This window comes from Haliaeetus albicilla, chromosome 13, assembly GCF_947461875.1.
Source record: "Haliaeetus albicilla chromosome 13, bHalAlb1.1, whole genome shotgun sequence".
In the NCBI taxonomy this organism is placed as follows: Eukaryota; Metazoa; Chordata; class Aves; order Accipitriformes; family Accipitridae; genus Haliaeetus; species Haliaeetus albicilla.
The window spans coordinates 41908765-41925648 of record NC_091495.1 but is presented as its reverse complement, the minus strand read 5'-3'; the positions used below and the strand labels follow the sequence as shown (position 1 = coordinate 41925648).

General features: G+C 49.9%; 1 protein-coding gene and 1 long non-coding RNA gene across 4 annotated transcripts; one reads left to right on the top strand and one right to left on the bottom strand.

Annotated features, from left to right (window-relative positions):
* Positions 1-4642: 4642 nt before the first annotated feature.
* LOC138688737 (uncharacterized) lies at positions 4643-6787 on the bottom strand. Its single transcript, XR_011327601.1, has 2 exons — positions 6546-6787; positions 4643-5535 (listed from the first exon to the last, which is right to left on the bottom strand). It is a non-coding gene; the product is annotated as an uncharacterized lncRNA (long non-coding RNA).
* A 155-nt stretch (positions 6788-6942) lies between these two features.
* NCAPH (non-SMC condensin I complex subunit H) lies at positions 6943-16435 on the top strand. Of its 3 annotated transcripts, none has more exons than XM_069801141.1 (17): positions 6943-7191; positions 7309-7402; positions 7737-7829; positions 8799-8934; positions 9470-9585; positions 9922-10111; positions 10697-10788; positions 10938-11143; positions 11619-11767; positions 12312-12418; positions 12865-12987; positions 13313-13420; positions 14110-14277; positions 14602-14718; positions 14948-15033; positions 15357-15432; positions 15899-16435. In XM_069801141.1, exons 1-17 carry the CDS (start codon positions 6992-6994, stop codon positions 15956-15958), a joined length of 2121 nt encoding a protein of 706 aa, XP_069657242.1. In that variant the 5' UTR covers positions 6943-6991; the 3' UTR covers positions 15959-16435. The 3 variants fall into 3 exon arrangements, with proteins under 3 accessions (XP_069657242.1, XP_069657243.1, XP_069657241.1); XM_069801142.1 differs by having other exon boundaries at positions 9467-9585; positions 12315-12418; XM_069801140.1 differs by having other exon boundaries at positions 9467-9585.
* The last annotated feature ends 449 nt before the right edge of the window (positions 16436-16884 follow it).

The following is a 16884-nucleotide window of genomic DNA, read 5'->3' as shown; positions in this document are numbered from 1 at the left end:
TGCCACTCATTGCATTCATTGTACCCTCACACAGCAAGCAAGACACATTTGCAGAGTTGCTACCGTGCCCACTAAACCCACCGGTGTCACTTACAGGGCAAAACGCGGTTCTGCGTCTGGTTAAGGCAAGACACACCAGGTGAAAGCAGGACCAAGCAGGAGAACACTAAAGGTGACACCCAAAGAGCAAAGCCTTTTCAGCACCTGCGCCGTTGTGTCTTTAAATAGCTGCTCTCAGCCATCACGGCAAGTTTTGCAGACTTCAGTGAACCCATCAATCTGATTATCTGCTATGGCAAAGACACAAGTTCAACTTAATTAACATTTATGGCTTCCACAGTGTTTTGCATAAATGTTTGCTTAATACAAGTCAAAAATATCCCCAGAAAATGAAAATTAAAGATAGTTAATTGCTTGCAGCTATGCACCCGTGTGTAAACTGGGGTTTCCATAGCACCAAACGGTCTGTCAGATCATTATGACAAAGTTAGAGCTTAAAGAGAAACAACTTGAGTTTAAAACATACAGAGGAAACTGGATTCTTCATGTTCTTCATTCGACTTCATGAGCTCCCCACTTCAATTTCTGCGCAGATTGCAGCAGATTTTGGTTTCCCCAACGCAGATAGATAGTTGGTGGAGAATTACAGACAGTGCTTCACTGTCACCTGGTTGTTCAGATGAGCAATTACTTTTTATTACTGAACTAAATGAATCAAGCAGTAGCTAATGAAAGATTTGAGAACCCGCAATAGCGATTCAAAAATCAACCCAATCCGGTTGCAAGCGTGAAATGAGGATTAAGTGCAGTTTTCATATTCTTGGTGCCAAGTAACCACATCAACAGGACTTTCCTTCACGTTGGCAAGATGCAAATACCTGAGAAGCTCCTAAGGCAAGGAAAGGGAGTGGGTGAGAGTGATGATTGCTTAAACAGGATGCTCAAGTGTGGACACAACTGTAATGGGCTTGATTAAAAGTCAAATGTTATTAATTTGAGCAATTTGATGGGCAGGGAAGTGCGTCACAGAAGGGTCTAGGAAATCCCAGTGTGACCCGTGCTCCCACTACACAAGATCAAGGCTTCGTCCTGGAAGATATCCCAGGACCGAGATCCCAACCAGGACAAGCTTCCTGTGGGCTGTAAGTCAGGCAATTATAAGCCTCCCAACAAAAATATTCTGGTTACAGAAGACCAAGATGTCAAGAAGAAATACAAGCCCTTCCTGAAGCTGCAGTCATTCTGAATAGCAGCATTTCAGGCTCAGAAGAGCATTACCATGCAAAGCACCTCCAGAAACATTATTCTTGTTATTGCAAAGCAGATTGTGCCGTCCAGGTTGATTAAAAAGGTTTCAGGGAGATAATGAGAGCAATTTTCAGCGGAGGCAAAAGAAGAAAGAGGGAAAAGGAGGGTCGTTCTGAACCTCTCTGCTTTCTGCAGAGGCACGCAGCCGTGGTATCGCAACAGCAGATAATATCTGTATTGAGGAATGCGTAGCTGATTATTACAAGCTGTTCACCATCCAAAAGCTTCTCTGATGCATGGCATAATCAAACGGCTGCAAATTTGCATTTAAATTGAGGAATTTAGTAATCCATACCCCAAAGAGGAGCAGGCCTCCTTGGGTGACACTTCTGGTATCTCACAGCCTTCATAGAGGAAGACAAAAATCATGCGTGACTTCAAAGCACCCCCCAAAGCCTGTCCTGCCACCCTTTGCCAAGATATGCGTCTCCAAAAGACGTGATTGATACCCATGCCCCAACTATGCTGCAGCGATAACCCTCCAGGGAGCAGAGTCCCTATTAGATGGGTTTACGTTAAGATTTTTGTCTTGCAGCACTAATGTCGTCAGCATTACAACCTGTCCCACCACAAACACCACCACCCCCACCCCGCCGGTGTTCGACACCCAGACAGCAGTGGCAGACACTACCCACATCGGGATTTGATCAGCAGCACACAAAAAAAGGCCACAAAACTGGTGGCAGAGGCACACTGGGCACATTTCCAGGGACTTCTGAGTCACTCGGCATGCCCAAGGGATGAAGCATGCAGGGGATGGAGACAATGTCCTCCAGAGCAGCTCTGGTGTGAGATGCTTTCTCAAGCTCTGTCAGCAAAATCCTCCCCAAGGACTTCACCCATGCTCTGTGAAGCGTGGTGAAGCAAGCTGTCCTGCTTTGCAATCTGTCTTCCTTTCCTCCCCGCACAGGGCACCTGCAGCACCCTCAAAGGCATCAGCACCTCCAAAAACACCAGTCCGGTTGGCAGCTGTGCAAGGACTAAGGTCCCACTGATTTCCCCTAGGATGTGGGGAATCACTGAGTTTGCCCTCTTGGATTCAGGTCCTGCGTGTACACCAGTCCCACTCTCCTCTCCCCCATGCAGACAGAGCCACAGGAGCTTGGCTCTGCTGGAAGCCCCTCATTCACAAACACCAACCTAGTTTGAAATGATGGTTTCAAACTGCTTAAAGTCCTAAATTACAAAATAAATTCAACTGAATTAACAAGTCACCGAACCAGCCAGTCCATCTAGCATCTCTGCAGCAAGTTCCTGCAGTCAGAAACAAGTCCCAGTGTAATTCTTGGGGGTTGCAGCCTGGCGGTTGCATCCGGACCAGCCTGCCCATTTTTTATCCCTTCACTTGTAAGGGAAAATTGCCAAGAACAACGTGAGACATTGCGTGGGCACAGCCAGACCAAAGCTGGGGAGAAGCACAGCCTCGTCTTGCTGCTGCTGACCCCAACAGCTTGAGAAGATTTACAGCTCATCACATCCTTCATCTGCTTTCAACCCCACAATCTTATCTTGATTGCTCCACAGGGACCTTGAGGACTTTTCCTCAGCTGGAAGTGTGAGCCCGCACTGTGACCGTGCTACCAATGATTTATACATCGCTGCACTTGAGGAGTTAATTTTATATTTGAGTTTGCAGCCATTACTGGGTCTGTGAAATCCTGGATTTTATAGTCCAAGTGCTTTACCTGGCAATAAAACACAAGAAATGACGGCACAACTTGTCAGATCATCACTGCTGATTGCAAACGAGCCAGGCACCTGCAAAGGGAGAAGTCAGTGGGGCCATCCTGAGCTCTGAAACCCTGTGGGATGGCCCTTTGCACACCGGCCTCCTCCAGGGCCTCCCCACTCAGAGCCACGCTAAGGGGGAAAAAAAAAAAAAAATCCAAGCTGTGTTAGTGCAATCTGTGTTATAGCCTTTGCAGACATAGCGCTGAGCCAGGGTGTGGGAAGGCTGCTCGGGAATGGGCCTTCCTAATAAGACCTTAGGGAAATCAAACCATTTACCTCTTCTGAGGTTTCAACCTCTTCCTTGTGCCCTGAGGTACAAGCATGACCAAAAGTAGCTCTGCAGCAATAACAAGCAAGGCTGAAAGCAGACAGCACGCTCTGGAAAGAAAAATCAGACGGAGAGGCTGACCCTAGGGTGTCTGTCTGCAAAAAGGATCTGCACTGAACACCAAAACCAAGCCCCCTCCTAGCCACTGTCAGCAGCTGAGCAGGTATTAAATTGCCTTTTATTATTGAGATGAGCTACAGTTGTTTGCATAAGAATAGTACCAGTGGGTTAATAAATGCTCCTGTATCGTCTGCTCCAGCACATGGAAATTACCAGATAATCTTTAGTTTACAGGTCATTTATAGAGGGGTGCACCATTTCAACAAGAGACCCCACTTGTGTGGCATCAACAGTTTCAGCCACTGCAGTAGGGTCCCCGGATGCTTGGGGATGTGGGTACATGCAGAAATGCCCCGGACCCACAGAAAAACCAAACCTCCAGCAGCCCCATCGCAGCGGGCGAGTGCCCACCAACTCAAGCTGAGGTCTGATGCTCACAGGGGGACGGGGTGCAGAGGTCCCAGTAACCCCAGAAGGCTGAGAGTTTGACAGTCCCCACCTCTATTTTTAGCCTTGCAGCTGGGGAAGATCCCTGTCGCTATGCTACGCATGTTGTGGGTCTGGAGCGGTCAGCGCATCCCACCCCCGGGACCTCCCAAGCAGCTCTGCAGTCCCATGGATGTGACTGACAAGGTTTCAAGTCGGTCACGGCAGCTGCGGCAGTCACGCAGGACCACTCCCCCCCTTCCTACTCTTCTCCCAAACTTCCCACTCCCCTCGAGCGATTGCTTGCAGCTGAGACCTCCTCTGTGTTCAGTGTCACCCCAAAACTCCCCACAGCCCTGGCACGGCACAGGCAGGCAGGTGGAAAAGTACCAGGAGCACAGCAGGCAGCAGTTGCTGCCTGGTGGGCGGACAGCCGGCTTTCCATCGTAAGTCATTCTTCCCAGCTCCCAAAGCAAACCTTAAATGAGCCTCCAGCATTCCCTCCAAGAGCAGGAGAATCCCAGCATGCCTCCATCTGCCGGGGGATTTTCAGGAACACATCCTCCAGCAAACACCCACTGGCAGGTCTGAGTTGTAAATCAAGTTTCCCAAAGTCTTGCCAGTGATTTATTAGTTGGGGAGCTGACCGAAGGGGGAGCAGCCATTTGTAAAAGCTCATGTCACCAAATGATACATTCTCTTAATTTCCAGTTAAATACAGAGCATGAATATTTCTGTCCTTGCCAGCATCACTAATGGCTGGGAATAATCAAATGCTCCACACATTGCTACTGCCACAGCAGGAGTAATTTATTTGGACATTATAAACCTTCATAGCTCCTTCAGCCTCCTTCATTTCAGATGTATAGCTGGAGATATTGATTTGTTTACGACATCCATTAAAGGCTTTGTTATGAGGCTTTTGCTCACAGGAAGACACATCACAAAGCATAACCTAGGTTTTACAGCTTCTCCATTTTAGTCTGGCCCAACTGGAGCAGCTGAGGGAAGGGGCCAGACCTCTGTGCTCAGACCCTGAGTTATTTGGGGACAAAAAAGCCCTACAGGGTTTTTGCACACCACCCCCCCCACACATACCCCCCCAAGTCACTTAGTCCCTCGTGGCTTTTAGAAGTGGCCTGGGCCTCCAAGGTCCTTGAGCTGTGCTTACAAGTAGACGCCAGTCTCCAGAAGTGCATTCTTTTGCCATTTTTGGGGTGCCTGGAGTCAGTGCGGGAACTAGCTGATGGCACAGCGATCCGTTGACCACTCTGTGAGGGGAGCAGGGGGACTGCTGCCAGGCTTGGCCCGGCAGGGAACACAGCATCTTGAGAAATGTAGCTGAAATCAAACCACATCTTTTCCTCCTGCTCCATCCAGTGGTTCAGGCTGGAAGAACACTTTGCAGTCTGGAAGAACTCAGACGTCAAACTGCAGCAACATCGCAGTCCCCAGTACCTAAATCCCCCAAGAAGGATTGGGGCAGCTGCTGCTTCACCCTCCTGAGGGGGATGACGGCTAGGAATGCTGGCCTGGTAGGGCTGGAAAAGCTTCTCGTCCAGGTGGTGGCACTGGAGAAGAAGCTGCTCTTCCCATCAGCCATAGGGTCAGGATGATGGTGGAGGCAGGCGCAGGTCCAGGCCATCTAACTTTCTGCTAACACTTCTACAGCGCAGGACATGCTACAAAAATAAAAGATGCAGCTTTATTTCACCCATCATGCAGCCTTGCCTCAGGCACATAGCTCAGCCCTCAGACCAGACTGCTCTCCATATTAAACCAAGGAGCCCGTTTCCTCTGCCCACAGCCCAGGCACTGTCCCGCAGGCAGGACTGCTGGAATCAGGCACACCGGGCCATGGCTTTGCTGGGAAAAGGAAATTTGAGGAGCAACAGCTTTCCCCAGCAAACGTTTCCTGCTAGTAAGTGCAGGGAAACCAAAGCACTACAAATAACCTAGCTTCATCTTCTGAGAACTGGGGACACAGGTGAAAAGCTGAGGTGGAGATATGAGGAAGCCTTCCTGTCTTCATGGCGTCCTGCACACAAACGCAGGCTACCTTGGGTCAGACCAAGAGCAGAAGGGATTGGTTTTAGGAAGCACTACTGGCTCCTCACTTACCAGTCTCCGCCTCCAGCACGGAACATCCTTCCTGGGCCAGTCTGGGAGGAAGAATGCTGTATTGGGCAGGATGGAGGACTCCAGATCTGAAACCAGGGGAGATGCCCTGAGCCATCTGCTAGCCTTCACCATATGGGGCTGACATCTGAGCTGCTGGATGCTGCCCAGCCTGAAGACCCCCTGCCAACCCTCTGATGTACCCAGAAACCCAAAAAATGCTGGGGAGGGCTTATAGGACACAACAAAAAACACCTGGAGGGCCATGGGGCGGGCAGAAACAAACACAGGGGGGCTCTGGAGAACACCAAACAGAGCACAGAGCGGTTGAAGGACTGCCAGAAGGCACCTGGAGTGCTCTGGGAGGCCTACAGAGCAAACTGAAGGGTCAGGCAGACAGCTCCGGGGACACTTCCACACAGACAGGGGCTCCGCGGGACAACGAGAAACAAACGGAGGCCTCCGGGGAGGGGGGGGGGGGGGGGGCGGGGAACAGGAGGGGGGCACGGAGGAGCCAATGATCGTGGGGACCAGTGAAAGCCAAACGGCGGCTGGGGCTGAGGGCGGTCAGTACCTAAGCAGGTCGGTTCTGGCGACTCTTCTTCCTCCAAGACGGACTTTACCAGCGGCTAACCGCTGCTCCGCCGCTGCGAGAGGGGCCCGGGCACCACGACCACCAGCAGACAGCACCCTTCAGAGCGCAACCCGGGGCCAGCGAGGCGGTAAAGCGACTGGCCCGCGGGTAGCCGAGCCCTGACAGGAGCCGCAGTCAGCACGACCTGCCCCGCCGGCGTCCGGCGGCGGACTGAGGCACCGCGCCCCGCCCCCGCCGCAGCCGTTGCGCCCGGCGCATGCGCGCTGGCGTGGCGATTCAAACCCGACGGGGCGGAGAGCTACGCGCCCGATTGGTAGCCCGCCATCCGAGCCGCGCGTCGATTGGCCAGAAGGCGAGGAGTAGGCGGGGCGGGGGCGGGTGGCGGGCCTGAGGCGGCGAGGCCCGTCCCCGTCCCCGCCGTGAGGATGAGCGCCCCGACACCCCGCCAGGCCCCGGCCGCCTCCCCAGCCCCGCGGTCCCTCGGCAGCACCGGCACCCCCGTGTTGGCCGAATGCCCCGGTAACGACGATGAACGGGAGAGGCGGCAACGCCGGCGCTCGAGGGCCGCCGACTTCCAGCTCGGCAGCACCGACTCGCCGCTGGGCCTCGCCTCACCCGCGCCCAGGTACGGGCGGGCTCGGTCTGAGGAGGTTTTTGGGGTTTTTTGGGGGGAGAGGGGGTTGGAGGGGGAGAGGGAGGTACGCGGAGGAGGAGGGTCCCGAAATCACCGTCTTTCCCCCAGGCAGACGGAGGAATGGCTGCCGGCCCTCCCCCAGTGGACCAACGCTCAGATCTCGGATCACTACAGCACCTGCATCAAGCTCTCCACCGAGAACGTGAGTCGGACACCTCGGGGAGGGCTCCTGATCCCGGCCCCTCTCACATCACCTGTGTCTGGCAGCGGTTGCAAGGCCGGGAGGGATTTTAAAACTCCTTGAGCCTTGGCTATGCGGTTATTCTTCTTCCAAGCCCTCTGAGCCACGTTCCTGATCCAAGCCGTGGCCAGATCTGGGCTTCTGTTGCTGCCTTCCCTGCAGTAACAAAGTAGGACATGGCACGGACCGTATCCCCTCGGTCCTGCTTTAAATACCTCCATGACATGAGGGTTTAGACAGTTTGGACAGGTGTCGATTTGCCAGGTGATCAGTTCCGAGCTGTGCTTTGTTTCAGAAAATCACCATGAAGAATGCCTTTGGCTTACACCTGATAGACTATATGACCGAGATCCTGAAACAGAAGGGCTCTGAACCGACCGACTTCAAGGTGAGAAGAATCGCTGCCTAGTCATGGTGGTGCTTTGTCTCCAACTGGCATTTAGCCTAAGGTTTAGCCAATAACAAACCTCAAATAACGCTGAAGGTAACTGAGCTTGTTACTTCCACTAAAAATACCTGGTAGAGGCAGCATAGTCACTTTTCGCAGAAGCTTGCAGTGTTGAATCCTTTTGTACCATAGAAATTAAAGGCTGAATTCTTTCAGCTATGGTCCTTCAAAAGGAGAGCTTGTTTAAAAGTAAGACTTGTGAGGCTTCTGAGGTAAATAATGGGTGTTACAACCAGTGACAAAACAAGACTGGAAGAGAAAGGAAGTTAGTGTGGCTAACTCCTGGTCTAATTTTGATTCAGGATGGATCGGAATAAGAATGTGCCAGGGCAAAGACTTATTCGCTATAATAGTTGACTGATGCTAGGAGGGAGAACTGAATTCTTGGGTGAATGAACAAATGGCAGGGCTTTTGAATGCGTCCTCAAGGAACCCCTGAGCTAGCTGTCTCATAGTTGATAGAACTGAGGAAGGGATGGGAAACTGCACAGGTTTTCAGTGGGTAGTCTTTTGACTTAGTAATTTGAGAAAATAGAATGATACCAAGAGGATGACCCAAAAGAAGGCATGGAGGAGAGAGGTCTCTTGGGAGATGCAAATCTGCACCTTTCTGCTTCTCCACATTGCTTAATCTTGGCGATTTTTTAAGTATTTTTCTGTGTGATCCCTTCCAAAATACCTGACAAAGCAAACTGTAGGCTCTGCCTCGGAAGACACATCTTGACCCCTGCTGTGCACCTAGGTCTCCAGTAGGTTTTGGAATAAATCCTTTTCCAGTTGTTCACAATTTTGCTTGTAATACAGAGCATTCAGAAATTCGAGTCTGCAGCTTGCCTTCTATGTTTGCATCTTCTAGATGAGACTCTTTCCTTTCTAACTAAAAATTGCATCCTTTGTTCCTCCTGTCAGATAGCAGCTGGCACGCTTGATGCCAGTGCGAAGATTTACGCCGTGCGTGTGGATGTGGTCCATGCAGATACATACAAAGTTCTTGGAGGCTTAGGCAAGGACTTACCTACAAAAAATGCAGACAGCCCGGAAGGAGGTGTGCCATTCACTCATTTTCTGTTAAGCTCTTCCTGTAAGAGAGATGTCAGTGTACTTACATAGCACCCATGAATTTCAAAGCACTTTGTACATCTAGGAGCGTACCACTAACTTCATTTTCAAGGGCTGGGAAATCCTGAATTAGTTTGCCTGGGTACTTGAGCAGGGAGGGTTGAGATGAGAACCTGAACGTGTTGCTCAATCCTGTATTCAACGATTTGGCCCATCAGATTTGAATGCAAACCAAAGGTGGCCTAATCTGAAACATTAAAAACGAAGCGCCCTCCTCTTTGCTGTCCTTTGCTTTGAAACGAAAATGTGCTGTTAAGATAAAATAGAGTCAATAAAAAGAAATGCAGCATCCAGTCAATAAAACATTGGTGGTTCATGCTAATAGATACCTAATTGGCTAACTTCATGCCCACTGGGTTTTTGCACGTTTGTCCTACAAACTGAAGTAAATGTTGTGCTATCCCTCCGTAGGGTATTTTAGCAAGTTTTCTAAGTGTAACTTGTTCTTTTCCTTTTAGAAGACAGTGCAGTTCCTGAGGCTGTCAAGAGAGTTCAGACAAAGAAAAAGCACTTATTCAAAACCATTGAGAAGAACTTGAGTAACATCAATGTGTCGGAGGCTAATCGCAGATGTGAGGTGGGTGGAGGGGGGCTGCTGTAGCAGCTGTGTTCTAGTGGAGGAAAGGAGATGTCGCCTCATCTTTCTCATTTCTATTGTTTTCCTTATTGTGCATTCCTTTCGTGGGCTCTAACATTCACATGCACATCTGTGAATTCTGCTATTATATCAAGAATGTTCCTAGTCATGTATATTCCTCCTGCATGAGGCAGCTGTGAGAGCTCTCTCCTCACTGAAAAAGATGCATGGGTCATTGTCCCTTCGGATCTGTGCTTCAAAGTCTCCTGCAGAGCCCTGCTTCACCCCCTCCATCTACTCCATTCCTTGATTCTCTGCTTCATTCTGTACCTGTAGGTTGATCCCATGTTCCAGAAAACAGCTGCATCTTTTGATGAATGCAGCACAGCTGGCATTTTCCTCACCGGGCTGCGTACCCAAAGCTGCCACAGTGAGCTCCTCTTTGACTCAAAGATTGTGCCTCTCCCTTCTTCAGAGACGCTCATGCTGCCAAACTCTGATCCTGTGAAAGTGACAGATTTAAAGTGTGAGTGCCGGTAACTGCTAAGCAAAGGGGCCCATCCAGACTTTTCGATCCTTTTCATCTCCCAAACATGCTCATTTTAGTCTCAGCCAGCTTGACTTGTGCTTTTCTTCACTGCTTGGCTACCCTGTGGCTCCATTGCTCTGATCCTGATCAAATTGAGACTGGCTGCTAGATAAACAGGACCTTTGTAGGTTTTAGATCGCTACGTGTAACTTCACCTCTGGCAGATCTGTCACACAGCAAGTATACGTGGTCTGAGCCGTGCACCAGTTGAGATTAGTGTGCTCCAGGTTAAGGACTGACCTTCTTAAGAGTGTTTTGAGCCTATACATACTACCCAACCCCACTGCTCTGATAAAATTCCCAGCGTTACGCCCACCCTTGAGTTAGGATAGCAAGTGAACTCTCCCTTTCTGCTGAGAAATGAGCCTGACTGCTTTTGCAGTGAGCCCTGCACCACCCTACATGGAAGAAGGGCTGCCTATATATGTGGCTTTAAGAATGATTTAATGCCTGGCTCTTGTTTTAGGTGCTGGTTGCTTCATCCTATATCTAATCTCTCCCCCTTGCTCTCCTTGTCTCTAGCCCTGCTAGCACAGTGCATTGAAAAACGCCCCATCTGCTCTTCGCTGGCTGGTTTCCAGTTTACAAAGTGGGATGCTGAATCCCATGATGAGGTATGTTTGTTAGCTCTGTGCCAGGTGGGATACTTGAGCTATATTCTGTGCTGTCCTCCAAAGCAATCTCCCAGATACATGGGGCAGTTTGCGCTGCAGGGCTGCTGATATCCTGCAAATTTTTTTCCTGAGCACTTCTTCTCCTACAGTCAGTGTCAGCCCTGTTGGAAAAATTTAAGAAGAGCGACCAAGTGTTCAATATCAATGCAGAGACAGACAGTGACGTGGAAGACTCTGTTCCCACCCTGCCAGATGACAACTTCAATTCTGACTCCCCCAGGACTACAGAAGCAGACAAGATAGGGGAATTCAGAGAAAATCTCAACTCCTGTGGGACACTCTGCCAGAGCAAGAGGTAAGTAGTCACTGAAAATCTATAGCTTTGCTTTGATAGCAAGCAACAACTTCTGGCAGCTCTCTGAGGAATCTTTAATTTACTGCGTAGACATTTCCCATCTGCCGATAGCTTGCTTTCTGCTCAAGTTTTGGGTACGTCCAGGAGTGCCTTACAATAGTACCTCTACCCTCCAAGAGGACCTTTTCCTATGGTCACCTTTCCCCAGAGTGATTGCTTGCCTGCTCACTCTCCTGCCCAGTTTCCAGCCTGCCCTTTGGCAAATCCAACTCTGTGTTTGCAGCAGCCTCATGGACTCCAGACAATGCAGCACCCACAGTACTGTTCACTCATTAAAGAGCCAGAGTCCTGCACACATGCCGGCAGAGGGAGCGGGTGATGTCTGTACAGAGCTGATCTGGTTATTAAATGCACGCTCAGGCCTGGTGTGTGCCAAAGGAATGATTTCACTGAGCAGCATGTGTGCTCTTTCCAGAACTGATGTGGTTCCTTTTGGAGAGGGAGACATCGGGACCATGTGCCTTCATCTCTCCATGAAACCAGGGGAATACTCCTACTTCAGTCCCCGAACTCTGTCAATGTGGGCTGGCCCAGAGCACTGGCGTTTCAAACCTCGACACAAAGGTACGTATTTAGAGACAGCGGCTCATACGCTACAGATGCGGCTACTGCTAGGTCCTGCTTACCTTTGGAGATGGGTGCCACCTGAGTTGTAAAGTAGGGACAGTAAAGAATGGAACGAGCCTGCATGGCTCTTTTTTAGCCAGATGGGAAACAGCACTGACTTCAGACACCAGGAAGGCTCTCAGTCACATGCGGATCCTTTGGTGTCTAACATATTCTCTATTGTTTGGGTTTGTTAATGATGTTCAAAGTTGAGGGGGTGTCTTTCACTGCAGCAATAAGAGATTCTAGCACTAATACAGCTCCTGGTGTTGTTTCCCACCTTCTGCATAAAACCTGAAGATTAAATTACACTTTCTGCTTCTATAAAAAGATAATGATCCCTTTAAAACATGAAGCTTAGAAAAACAGCTATTGCTTTCCTGTAACAAAGGGAAAAGTCTTTGTAGGTGACCTTTCTGTGTGGAGCAGATGCTCAAGTTAGGAGTGAGCTTGTTGTCCTTACTCTGTCACAAAGCACTGACAGTTTCCTTCCTTTCTGCAGCAGATGCTGACTCTGAAAAAGAGACTAAGAAAAGAAATGCAAAGAAAGCGTTTGAAATCAACTTTGATGAGGATATTGACTTTGAGGCATATTTCCGTAAGACCAAGGTACGTGCTGAGGTTCTGCCTCTTTCTGCTCTCTCTTTTGCCATATCAGTGTATCTTGGAACTGTCATCTGCAAATGGTTCATATGCTCCTGTGAAACTGGCTCTGTAAACCCAACATCATGTATGTTCCTTGGTGCAGGGTCTTCTTACTCCAGATCACGTTACAAATAGAGATTTTTACCAACCTTGGGGTAGAGAATCAGGGTGGATTCTTCCTGGCTTATACGCTGTCAGTCAAAGAGACCCTGCAGCTCCAGCTGTGTGTCACAGGGTGCTGCACAGAAGCCACTGGTTGCACTGACTGGACCAGTGTGGAACTCCTCTTCAGAGGCATCTCAGAACTTGCCACCTTTCAGACGAAGACCTGTGTTCAAAACACTTACTTGTGCATTAATCTTCCAAGTAGCGCGTAGCTCATGGGTAATGGTATTTATTACCTTTCCCAGGCATCTGTAACTCTAGCCAAATCCATTCTGGAAAGCCAGAATGGGAAGAGCACCACGCTTCCCACAGACTTCAACTATGACCCTAACAACATTCTCCAGCTGTTCCTCAAACCAGCTGTTAAGGTAAGAGTCTTCTCTAAAAGCCTGTTGGCAATGATTCCATGAACAAAACCGCTCTTCACCAAATGCTTGAAGCGCTTCGGGATGCTCCTTAGGGCTGGAGACGGGCCAGCATATCTCTCGCTGAAGTGCCCCACTTGTGGATGCCGAAGTGGCTGTGCTTAGCTGTTGTGCTTTACAAGGGGCTTGCTAGAGGGCTGGCATGCGAGGAGGAGGAGGAAGAGCTAGCAGGCTGGGAAAAGGAGGCGATGAAGGAACAAGGCGCAGGCGTTGCTTGGGGAAGTATTTAGAGTTTTTTCTTTCCTGATCCCTGGTCTTGTCTCTGTAGCTCTGCAGGACGTCTGAGCTGGACAGCTCATTGGATCACGAAGATGACATCGGCGAGTACGATTACAACAACCCCAATGACACCTCCAATTTCTGCCCTGCATTGCAGGTAACTGGAACAAGATTTCTTTCTGTTGCTTATACTTGATATGTGATGGGAATAATTTAGGAAGAATCTGTGTCTGGAATTAATTACTACTGAAAAAGAATAGGAGCTGCAGATTATGACGAAGCTGTACGAGCCTCTGTGCACACCCCTGTCCCCTCACCCTTAATGAAATCAACTAAACTCTCTGCCTTTGGTGTTTCTTTGCCAGTCAGTTTGTTGCAGAAACTCTGTTCCAGCCTTTTCCATAGACCTGTGCCCTAAAGCAGGAGTAAATGCCATTGCTTACCTCTTCTGTCATCTCTACACAGTGAAGTTTGCTCCCAGCTGTTTCGAGCTCCCACTGAAGTAGATTTCTTCTAAAGCTTCAGCTTTCTGCCAGGCCAGCACCGCCTCCTGACTGTGTTTGTGACAAGTCTGGTCCCACGCTGGCAGAAGAGCCCTCATCTCTGTTACCTTTCTGTGTAGAACAGTCTTTTGATACTCTGTGCTCTAGATCTCCCTTGAGTTTAGCCTTAGCCCAGCCTAAGCGCTATGGGGAGAGGCTGAATAAGAACAAGTTCCATGGGGAAGGTGGACAGGTATCACCACCCTCCTGAGAGGCGGGTGCTCTTGTTATCTCGGTGCAGGACAACTCTGGCTCCTCAAAGATGTCTCTGGGTAGCCTCACTGCTCTATCTCTTCTTGATCAGGCTGCAGACAGCGATGATGATAATGACCCCATTCAATTAATGGGCCAGACAGGGGACTTCAACCTTACCAGCCACCCTGAGGGTCAAGACGCTGAGCTCCACACGGTTGTCGGCAATGTCAATGTCACAACGTATGGAGAGCTGAACCTCATTGCTGAGCCCCAGAAGGTAAGGGCTCGTGTTGTCGCCAAGCTGTGAACTGCTCACTTGGGCAGGTCTGGAGCAAAGCCTCTCAACACCTCAGGTGGTTAGAAGTCCTGAGATGGCAGTTTCCCTGGTGCAGGATTCTCCTGGGTTTGCTACTGGACACTTTTTTCCCAGATGAACCCTTGTGTAAGAGGAGGGAATTAAAAATCAAAGGTTTAGTAGTGAGATAGCATTTACCATTGTTCCCAAGAACCATGTTTTGATTGTTCCTGTGGCCCTAAGTGAGGATAGTGCTGCTGCTTCTGCTCAGCTGCTCTCAACTAACCCTGGACTTCTTTTCCTCAGGTCAATAAGATAGCAATTCAGTATGCAAAGACAGCCAAGAAAATGGACATGAAGAGGTTAAAGAAAAACATGTGGGACATCTTGACTAATGGAGAGAAGAAAGAAACAGTGGCTGAGGTGAGTGCAGGGGGAGCCAGATACCTCAATAGGCCCAGGACTGTGCTTAACCCCTGCAGAGACAGTCTTGGTCAGGTTTAGCAGCAATTCCTTTCTAGTAGTCTTGCTCCCATGGGATGGTTGATAAGGACAGACTGAGTGTAACTTGCAGTGGTTTTTTCTCTGAACACAAGGCTGAATACTGGGGAGCAAAGTCCATCTCAGCAGTGTCTGTCTTTTTGCTAAATAGATGGAAGATGCAGAGAAAGAGGAGGACACATCCATGGTAGCAGGAGAGAAGGTCTTCAGCAGCATTACAAAGGAACTGCTTCACAGGTAGAGAGGCCCTAAAAAAGGTTGGACTGCAGCTGGGGGACAGACTTCAGCTGAGCTTGGGCAAATGCTGACCCCTCTCTGTCTATATTACAACCTGCTAACTGAACCCTGATGGGGAAAAAAAAAATCTCTTCTCTTGCTCTCTGGGAGCTACGGGTTGCATTCAGCTTGGCAAATTCTGTGCTGGTGGGAGGGGAAAGGTAGAGAAAACCAGATCCCTGGGGAAGAGCTAATCTTTGGCGACCTGGTCCTTGCAGACACACTCCATCCGCTGGGTTTCAGTAGGCTCTGGCCATCCTAACTTCCTCCCTTCTCTTTTGTAGGCTGCCTTCTGTGATGGCTAACAATCTGTCTGTCCCCTTAGCCTTCGCCTGCCTCTTGCATTTGGCAAATGAGAAGGTAAGTGTAGCGTGCACACAGGAGACGTGGTAGGAGCAGCGGGCGAAACGCACAGTGAAAAGTGCCAGGAGCAGGGCCGTTTTCTTGCTGCATCAGGACTTCTCAGTTTAAGTCCCCGTTTCATGCTTATAGTGAACATAAATCAGGCTAATGTGCTGGGAATGACAGCCCGTGGTTAAGTACTCGTAGCATTTCCAGCCTAACTGCTGCCTGTCCTTCCTTGTCCTTGGGTCTGGCAGCAGAGGGGTGAGCACCTGTTGCTCAGTGTTGTTCTAAGATTGTGAGAGTTCCAGACTCCGAAGCAACAGCCGATGGGAAGCCTTGGTCTTGCGTGTGCTACTGGTGACAGAAGGGGCTGAGGTTGTTCTGAACCATCATCGTGTGTGGTTTTTTTTATGCCAGGCCTTCAGACTCCAAGGGGAAGAGTCTGGCTTTGTCAAACTTAGCTTTTCTTTTATATTCCCAGAATCTGAAGCTGGAGGGCACAGAGGACTTGTCTGATGTCCTAGTGAAGCAAGGCTACTGAGCCCTGTGCGGAGCAGACCACCGGGGCTGACCCACAGGACAGAGCTCAACTTCCCAGCTGGCCAGTGCTCGCTCTGGACTCTCTCATCAGTGGCAGATTTTTCTTGTCCCAGCACCGTTGCTGAGAAATCCCACTGGTCTCTGCACTTCACAAAGACTTCTAAATCAAGGATGTCCTACTCAAATGTAGGACCTGTACAGATGGACAGTTGCAGCTCAGCCTGCCTGGCTCCTGCCATCTTCGATCCATCGGCTCTTTCCTGTGTCTGGGTAGCAGAGTTCCTCCATCTCACTGTGAACTGCCAGTGCCTGCTAGCAAACGGTCCCTCTGTGTGTCACTCACTGTCTGTCTGTAATTCCCAGTACGTGGACTGACTGTTACTCGTGTCTCCAGTTCCTCCTGTAGTCCTGTTCATCCCCTGAAATTATTGACTTTTTATACTGAGCTTAAAGATAATAAATTGCTACAGGCTTTGTCGATGGGCCTTTGAGATGGGGAAGGAGGAGTCTCCAAAACAGGAGAGAGGTTAAAATAACAACACATGAGTGTCAGGGAGCAGCAAGAGCAGGGTGGCTCCCTAAAGAAAGGCAAACAAGGAGTCACAGGTTGCACGGCCGGAGCATCACCAGCCAGGACCCAGTCCTCCAGTACCTGAACAATGTGAGCAGGACCAACCTGGAGATGGTGGCCAGGTTCAACCAAGAGTTGAGATCACTATGCAAGTGCGTGGTGCTGAGGCAGGTCCAAGATGAAGCCAGGAAGTCTGTGTGCAGGTCAGGATTGGGTCTGAGGCGATGAGGCAGGGACAGCAGCACACCCAGTGCAGCTCAGGCAGGGACTGAAGCCCTTCAGCTGAGCTTCGGTGGAGCTCCTGGGCCATGGGTGCAGGTCAAGGCCCCTGGTGAGGCTGGTCAAGGCCATTGGGG